Source organism: Orycteropus afer, unplaced genomic scaffold, assembly GCF_000298275.1.
Source record: "Orycteropus afer afer isolate SDZICR_OR568_19922 unplaced genomic scaffold, OryAfe1.0 scaffold00744, whole genome shotgun sequence".
NCBI lineage: Eukaryota > Metazoa > Chordata > Mammalia > Tubulidentata > Orycteropodidae > Orycteropus > Orycteropus afer.
This window is the reverse complement of record NW_006922331.1, coordinates 85,305-94,327: the sequence shown is the minus strand read 5'-3', so window position 1 is coordinate 94,327 and position 9,023 is coordinate 85,305. Positions and strand designations below refer to the sequence as shown.

Below are 9,023 nucleotides of genomic sequence, written 5' to 3'. Positions count from 1 at the left end.
CCACAGACACACGACAGAGTCCACAGACAGACCACAGACACACGACGGAGTCCACAAAATCAAAAGCTGATTCTTTGAGAAGATCAAAGAGAGGGGGAGAGGCGGAGAGTGGGGGAGGGAGGGAGAGAGAGAGAGAACACAAGTAAAATCAGAAATGAATGGGACACATCACTACTGATCCTACGGAAATGGAGAAAAGCACAAGGCATACAAAAAAACAAGGAAAGCTGGCTCACCCAGAAATGAAAAGGATTATGAGAAAATGCTGTGAAGACACTTGATAATCTAGGTGAGACGCCTAGAAACATACAAATTACCTAAATTGACTCAAGACAAAACAGAGAATCTTAGTACACCTGTAACAACTGAAGACATTCAATCAGTAATTAAAAAACCCTCCCGACAAAGAAAAGCCCAGGGACAGGTGGCTGCACTGGTTGAGTTCTACCCAACACTAAGGAAGAATGACAGCAAATCTCAAAGTCATCTGAAAAACAGACAAGGAAAGAACACTTCCTAACTTATTCTACGAGGCCAGAACATAAGCCTGTTATCAAAGCCAATAAAGATGCCATGGAAAAAGACGACAGACCAATACCCTGTATAAATATGGATGCAAAAATTTCCCACAAACCCAATCCAAACATATGGCCCCTAGCTGCCCTTCAGGTCTGGAATTGAATGCACACCTGTGGCTTCCAGCCAAACAAAAGACAGGTATATGAGTTCAACATGTACCTGAGGTAGATACACTTCTTGGAGAGAACAATCATGGGAGAAAGAAGGGCTGCTTATGCACAGGGAGACAGCTCAGGGGGCAGGAGTGCATGGAGGGATGGACACTGGGAAGAGGTAACTGTGGGGAGGAAGTGGGAGGGGAGCTGTTGCATTGGGGTAAATTGTAGTCAATGTCATGAGACAAAGTGTATGTGAACTGCTGTATGGAAAGTAAATTTGCTCTGTAAACTTTCACCCAAATCACAATTAAAAACAAAACAAAACAAAACAAACCCCAATCCAAACGTATTAATAGGTTCACACACCACGACCAAATGGCAATTATCCCTGGGATGTAAAAGTGGCTCAGCAAAAGAAAATCAATCGCTGTAACACATCAACAGAACGAAGGAAAAATATGTAAGCATCCAACTGAAGAAGAAGAGGCACCTGCCAAAACCCAGGCCCTCTCACAGTGGACACCCTCGGCAAAGTAGGAACGGCAAGGACAGCATGATAAAGGGCACTTATGACAACGCTCAGCCAACATTGTGCACAATGGGAAAGACTCAGACGGGGACGAAGACGCAGGGGCCTGCTTGTTGGGTCTGACCGAACCCCACGCCACACCAATGTCCAGCATTTCCCACTGTGTATTGGGCAGCGTCTCATACTCTAGATGAAGCACCTTCCTGCCACATAACCAGTGCCAAGCCAGGCTGGTTTCTGACCAACTGCCTCTCCTGGCTCTTCAAAAGTCCCTAGAGGGAGAGTGAGTGGGTGGCCCAGGGGAGCTGGCAGAAGCTGACTCCAGGGGCAGGTGGCAGCAGACCAGAGGCGGGCTGCCTGGTGGCCTGAAGCTGGAACCAGGGGCCTGTCCATACAGCCTTCCCAGGGTGCCACCACCATGGTCTCCTGTGTCACTCCTGTCTGGTGCTCCCCTACCAGTCACCCTACAGGTCTGCAGTGTAGTAAATTACCTGGTATGGCTTTTCAAACCGTAAGTTTGTAAACCCCTTGGCGGAATTTGCTGTGAACTGAGAAGCTCCTAATTGTTAAAATTATCCACCTGGGGTATTTCTGTTGAGCATGGGACAAAGCAACATTCTGGGAAGTATGCTCTCTTGCATGTGCTTAGAATTCTGATGTTATGATTGGTTAGTTTGGCCACTCTGCCAGGCTCAAAAGGAGCCCTCCTAGAGGCAAAAAAAAGCCTGACTCCTGCCTGCAAACGATGTGCCGCTGAGAGAAACATGCTCCTGAGAGACACGCGCTGCTGAGAAAGAGATGCCGAGAGACACGCATTGCTCAGAGACACCGAGACACGCACTGCTAAGAGAGAAACTGAGAGAGACTGTTGGCTGAGAGACAGCGGGCCGAGAGAGATTGAGCGCTGTTCCTGAACTTGAATTGTAGCCTGGTGCTTCCCTCATAAACCCCATAATCTGTGAGTTCCGTGTGGCCACTGCAGCGAATTATCAAACCCAGCAGAGAGGTAGTGGGTGCTGCAGGAGTAACGGGTGGTGTCGGGGTTGGAGGGAGGTGGCATGCCTGGCCTTGCAGGAGTAGGCCTTAGGCTACTGATGGTGATTCTGTCTTCCTCTTATAGGGTTGGAGGAGGTCAGAAGTTGTGGCCTCCCTGCCCCTTTGGTGAGGCCATAGCATAAAAAGCACCTCTTGGAGCCCCAGCAGCACCTAGCCTGCTTCCCTATCCCCTGTTATTCTCGGCATGCTGTTTGCTCATTGGTTAATATACCCCACTTAGGATGTAGCTCTGAGGGAGGGGCCTTGACTCTGGGTGTTGTCCCCTCAGCACCACCTAGTGAGTGAGGGCTGAAGGGAGGTACCATGGCATGCTGTGTCCCCCACAAGCACTAACTGCCCATGGAGGAGGTTTGGGGAACCCTTGGCCCTGCTGGAGGAGGTGTATGCACCCCACGAAGCGGAGCTGTGAAGGTGGTCCAGGCCCTGGCACCTGAGGGCAAGCCCAGGACAGGGGGATGGCGAGGAGGCCTCGATAGGCTGCGCCTGGACGGCCAGGCCAGGCCAGCTCAATCTAGGGGGTGAGGCAGGAGATGAGGCAGAGGGACGCAGGGGAGGGAAGCTGGCACGGGGCAGAGACAGGCCCCAGGCTGGACCTCACACCAGAAGGCCCGTGGGCCTGCTGGCTCTCACCCCTGCCCCACATGCAAGCCTGAGGTTCAGTCTTCTCACTTGGAAAGCTGGACCATCTTGGACTAGCCCCCCACCCGTTGCTGCTTCGGAGACCCTTTCTGCCACGTGGAACACGTTGGACTGGCCCCGCTCATACCTCACCGGCCCCACCACGCTTCACCAGGCCCCTCCCCACACTTCCACGCTCCCACCCACCCACTGGCTCCTGCCAGCCCTTCCTCAAACCAGGCTCACAGTGCACCGGCCCCGCCCACACCTCACTGGCCCCACCCGCGCCTCACGCGGCCCGCAGGCAGCCGTACCCGGTGGGTCTTGCTGTAGGTGTAGAGAAAGGCCAGCCGGTAGAGGCTCTTGTAGTGCTGGGGGAAGCGGCTGAGGCACAGCCGGAAGGACGCGATGCACTGCTCCGTGAGGAACTGCCGCTGCTCCTCCGCACCCGCCGGCAGCCCCTGCGGGAAGGCGGTCGGCTCCCCTGGGGGCTCCGCTCGCCTCCTGCCCTCCCATGGGGAGGGGGCTGGCGCCGGGGCCTTGGTAGGGTGGCCCACAGTTGGGGGCTCTGCAGCAGGCCTCTGGGCCCCCTGCTCCGCTGCCCGGAAGCCTTCTGTGTTCTCCAAGGACTCTTCGGATTTTCCTGATGTTGAGAAGGAGAGGGGGTCACTCCAGATCAGGCCCTGCCACGACATGGGCCCCTGGCAGCAATCTTAAGCGGTCAGCGTGCCTGTGGAACAGGCCCCATACCCCGGTGCCGCTGGACGGCCAGCTTCAGCCCTTCCCTGGCCGGGGAGGCTGGGCAGCCCCTGTTGGGGCCAGCAGAGGGGTCCCAGGCCCAGAAACTGTGGGGAGCAGCACTCCCCTCCACAGTCCGGGGCTTGTCCTGTCCCAGCTGCGTGGGTACAGGGAGGGCAGCCCGTGAAGGGCTGGGGTGGCCACCACCATCGTGTGACACGTGTGGACGGGTGTACCCGGGCTGCCCCTGCCCTAGGGCCCCACCTCTGGACAATGGCCCCCACGGCCCTGGTAGCATGCCGAGCGCACGGGCCCACTCCCCCAGGCACCATGAAGCCAGGCTGGCTAGGGAGGCCGGAGGCGACTGGAGCTGGGGTGAGCCCCAGGCTGGGGTCTTGGCTCCAGAAAGGGGGCAGACTGTGGCCCAGGAGGGGGTCGAGCAGGCACTGAGGTGAGGTGCGGGGCACCCCCAGCCTGTTCTGGAGCCCCGCTGCCCTCAGCCCCGCTGGTCCCTGCCGCCAGCAGACCCGGGAGCCTGTGCTGCCGTCGGGGTGCATCAGTCTGCCCAGCACCCCTCTCCTTGCTGAGAGAAGTCTCCGTGTGCTCCGCTCCATGGCCAAGACAGAGCCGAGGGCTCAGTGGGTCCCGCAGAGCCACCTGCCACCATCCCCACCAGCCTCCCGCTCCCCTCTTGGCCTGGCGCCCGTGACCAGCCCCTCGGGTGTTCTGTGTGGGTTCCCACCTCTGGGCCCCTCCCACTGAACAATGCCTGCCCGCCCCAGCCACTCTCATCTCTCCTGACAGGCCTCGGGGCCCACCTTTTCTAAGCCCACCGCTTCTGGGGCCCCTGTCCTCTGGGCCAAGTTTAGCACAGGGTCATCACCCCACCACCGGAAGCCAGACAGATGGAAGGCAGGCAGGCAGTGGGTCTGCCATAAAGGCCTGCCCAGGGGGCTTCCTGGGAGGCTGGGGCATATGGCCAGGCACAGAGGGTGCAGAGTCGCCACCCTGGAGCCCGGGACTGCAGGAGGCGTGGATCCTAGAAACTCGACAGCTGAGAAGATGGCCTAACTGCCTGGCGGAAGGCACCAGGTCTCCCGCACTGGACTTCCGGAAGCCTCTCTCTCACCCACCCCCTGCCTGAGGCCAGAGCCCCTGGGGGCTGCTGTACACCCTGCCTGGCAACCTGCCCTGTGGTGCTAATAGGCCTCAACTCGGTGAGCTCTGCTCAGAGAAGCAGCCCTGAGCTGGGTGGTGGCCTGGCTGCGGTCTGGTGGTCCCAGGATGTGGAGGTCTGGCTGGTGGGACCTGGTTCACTGCAGGGACCTCACAGGTGGATGGCTGCTACCCTCTGAGCACCGCAGCAGAGCTGGGGAGAGGCTCGGTGGACAACGAAAGGCTTGTATTAGGGGCCAATTGGCAAGTGACGATTCCCCTGTTAAACAAGTCAGTCTCCACTGCTGCCGCAGCCACGTGGACACACTGTTCCCCTGACCACTGAGGCAGTCAGCCAAGAGCTTCTCTCCTGGGGGCCCAGGGCAGACAGAGTGGCAAGGGGACGGTGACAGGTGAGGCCTATGGGGGTGGAGGGTGGTGGAGGCAGGACAGCATGTGCCTGTGGGACCCAGAGTATCACCCACGGGTGGCCTGGGAGAAGAGTGTGCCTTGGATCACAGCGCCTGTCCTGCTTCTCCTGGCACCCAGAGGCCGCCCCAGACCAGGGCTCCGTCCCTGCTGCCTGAGATGCAGACACAGAGTGTGTGGCACAGACCTGGTGCCGTGGGTGGCAGCAGCTGACGAGTGGGGTCTGTTGGCATGTGTGAAGTACAGGAGGGGCACTCACCGCTGCCCCAGCCCTGCTGGCATGGCGCCACCCCAGGCCCTGGAGGGCCAGGAGCCGCAGTGCACTGAGACCGGGGTGGCCAGGGCTGTGCCCACTGGAAGCCTAGGCTGCATGGTGGGGAGTGGAAGCTGCTGCCGGCCCAGGGCAGGCAGTGGCTGCTCTAAGCTGCCCGTGGGTCTGGGCTCAGACGGAACTCTGCTGCACCTGGAGTCCATCCAGCTCTCCCTGTGGTCCCAGGAAGCCGGGCTCAGCAAGGAGGTGCCCAGGGACGCCAGAGGCTTCACTCCCGGGGCCCCAGCTCCCACAGGGCGCTGGTCCCCCACCTTTCTTGAGCAATGGGAGCCACACTGCTCACTACTGGCTCAGATAGAAGGAAGAGGCAGGACCCTCCTTGTGGCTCTAGAAGCCCCAGCAACGCCGGGCAGGCCACAGGCAGGATCGGGTGCTCGTGGCTTAACAGCCTCCATCACGCACACCAGCCTGCCTGAGACCGGAGCCTCCCTGACGACGTGGCCTGCGCCCCTGCCTGCCTGAGGGCGGAGCCCCCTGGTGACGCATGCACCCCTGCCTGCCTGGGGGTGGAGCCCCCTGGTGACATGGTCCACGCCCCAGCCCACCAGTCGAAAAGGCCACTGGGGGCAGCCAGCAGCTTGGACACACTTAGCTCGGGGTCTGTACCTCTCTCCTCTGTGGCCCCCTGCAGGTCTCTTCCAGCTGGACCTGCCTGGGCACTGGGGGTGGGCATTCTCTTCTCAGTGACGAGGGGCTTCCGGGAGCCCTCCAGCGAGCTGGCAGGTTCGCTGAAGAAGTCCTGCGTTGAGCTGGAGTCTGAGAGCGCCACAGCTGAGCTGTCCTGGCTGCGATCTAGGGCAAGGAGGGAGACAGAAGGTGGGGGCGTGAGGCCACACCCCTGGCTTGTGGAGGTGCCCCCGGGGCTCGTCTTCTGCTGGCAGACCACCCTGCAGAGGAGCAGCCAAGGCACAGCGGCTCTGATACTGCACAGCCGGCCCATCTGGGGCCACGGAGCTGCTTAGCAAGGGCATCCCGTACGGTCAGCTGGCCGGCCCCGTACGATGACATGCTGATAAGCGTTTAATACTGCTTGCTGGGGAAAACCTCTGGTCGTTGCCTTTGCTGATTTGAGAGGTAAGGCTACTCTCACCAGGACCAACCACAGCTAGTGACATGGTGTCACTGGGCTGGAACTGGGACGGGAGACATAGCCACCATCACATAGCAGTTTTACTGCACAACAAAAAATTGGGGGAGGGGCCCCAGCTGTGTGGAGTTGGCTGCAGGACCGGCGCCTCCATGTGGTCAGAGCAGACCTGCGCTCTGTGGGGTTTCCAAGAGGTGGTCTCCCAGTGGACTCCGGGCCTTTCTTCTGAGGAGCCTCAGGTGGATCTGAACCACTAACTCTGTGATCAGGAGTTGAGTGCATGACTGTTTGAGCCACCCAGCAGGTAAGAATGCAGCAGAGACTTTAACTAGCTGGTCTCAAGTGAGAAAACAGAGCCTGGGGTCACAGACACAAGGGGAGTGTGTACCCCCGTTCATCAGCTCCTCTCCTCCATCTCCTACCAGGTGTTCATGGGAAAGACTAGGGTGGGGTAGGGAAGGAGATTGGGGAAAACCTTTCTGCGGGTGCAGGCCTGGAGGAAGGGAGTGGCTGCTGCTGGGGCACAGACCTGAAGCTCTGCCTGGACCCTTCCTCCCAATGGAACAAAAGCCTTCAGCCACGGGGGGAAGGTCAGAAAGCCCAGCTGCCTCCCCTTGCAGCTGGAGGAAGGCAAAAGGCAGAGACCCTCCTTCCCTGGAGGAACTGGAACCCATCCTAGGCCTCACAGGGGATGTTTCCTGCCACTGAGGAAGGGGCAAGGTTCCAGAAAGCCCCATCCTGAGATGTGGAGGTACAAAGCCCATCCAAGACTGAGTCTGAACCAAGTCATCAGAAAGCCAGTTCTGCCCCCTATCCGGGCCAGCGGAAGGGAGGCAAGGGCACCAAGACTCTCCCATGGGTGACAGGAAAGGTCGAAAGCTTAAGGTAGAGCTGGGGTACTGAGGGCAAACAAGCCCCCACTCTGAGCACAAGGTAACACTAGAGGAACTGGAAACCAGCACTGTGGTAGCTATAAACCAAGGAAAAAAAAACATGGCCTTCGAGTCAATTCTGACTCATAGTGACGCCCAGTAGGTTTCCAAGGTGGTAAATCTTCATGGAAGTACACTGCCTCATGTTCCTTCCACCAAGTAGAAGCTGGTGGGTTTGAACTGCCAACTTCTTGGTTAGCAGTCAAATGCCTTAGGCACTGTACCACCAGAGAACCTTAGGAACAAAACCCAAATTCAGCTTAACTTCTGACTATGCTAACTCAACTTCCTCTACTAATTGCCTAGAAGCAGAAGTGGGAAGCCTATGCCAAGCATAAAAATGATCTACTTCAGTCTTTTTTGTCCCACACGTGGTATTCAATTTCAATAACAGTGATGATAAAAGACACAGACACACACACACACACACAAGTCCACTGTCAAGAGACAAAACAATCAACAGAACCAGATTCAGAGATGATCCAGATGTTGGAACAATCTGATGGGAAATTTATAATTATGAGTCATTAATATAAGAAGCTTTAGTGGTGTAGTGCTTAATGCATTTGGCTGCTAACCAGAAGTTTGGCAGTTCAACTAACCAGCTCCATGGGAGAAAGATGAGGCAGTCTGCTTCAGTAAAGAATGACAGCTTTAGAAACCCTGTGGGGCGGTTCCCCTCTGTCCTCTAGGGGCACTGTGGGGTGGAATCGACTCCAGGGAAGTGGGTGTGGTTTTGATGATTAAATACAGTAAAGTCTAATGGAAAAAGTAGGCAACAATCAGGAACAGATGGGGGAATTTCAGGAGAGATGGAAACTGTAAGCAGAGTCCAATGGAGGTGGTAAAAATCATCATGAAAATACAGTAAAGGAGATGAGGAATGCTTCTATTTCTCATTAGAGTGGCACAGCTGAGAGGCAAAAAACAGAGACTTGAAGATAGGTCAACAGAAATAACTCAATCTGAGAAAAAGAGTGAAAAGCCACCAGTAAAACAAGTGCAACAGGGCATCCAAGAGATGTCACCAACTAAGTGAAATCGCAAGAGAAGGTAGGAAAGAAACAAGATGGAGAAACTGTAAAGACTCAAGTAAGATACACATTATTAGATAACAACAGAAAGAAAGAAACAGAGAACTGAGGATTCTCAGAAACCAGTGAAGGACAGCAGATTTCCAAGAAATTCAGAGAACATCGAGCCAGAGAAAGATTCTCTACACACATTTTGAAAAACAGTGACCACACCTAGACATATCATATTCACACCTATGAAGTGTAAAGACAAACACAGCTTGAAGGCAGCCAGCCAGAGAAAAAGACCAATCCCAGGGCGAGGGACAATGGTGAGAATTACAGCAGACTTCTCAACAGGAACTATGCAAGTCAGATGATAGCTTCAGAGTGCCTCCACCCCCAAAAACGGAAAAAAAAAAAAAAAAAACCAGTGAAAATCTCTCTCAAAAAATGGT

General features: G+C 56.3%; 1 protein-coding gene across 1 annotated transcript in view; it reads right to left on the bottom strand.

Moving 5' to 3' along the window:
- Window positions 1-9,023, bottom strand: part of CABIN1 (calcineurin binding protein 1) — a gene marked incomplete at its 5' end in the record, with an annotated part of 148,772 nt that overhangs the window by 55,875 nt on the left and 83,874 nt on the right. Inside the window, 2 exons of the mRNA XM_007957396.1 lie at window positions 3,195-3,523; window positions 6,140-6,325. Of these exons, the coding sequence (XP_007955587.1) occupies window positions 3,195-3,523; window positions 6,140-6,325 (515 nt within the window). The remainder of the gene's footprint in view (window positions 1-3,194; window positions 3,524-6,139; window positions 6,326-9,023) is intronic.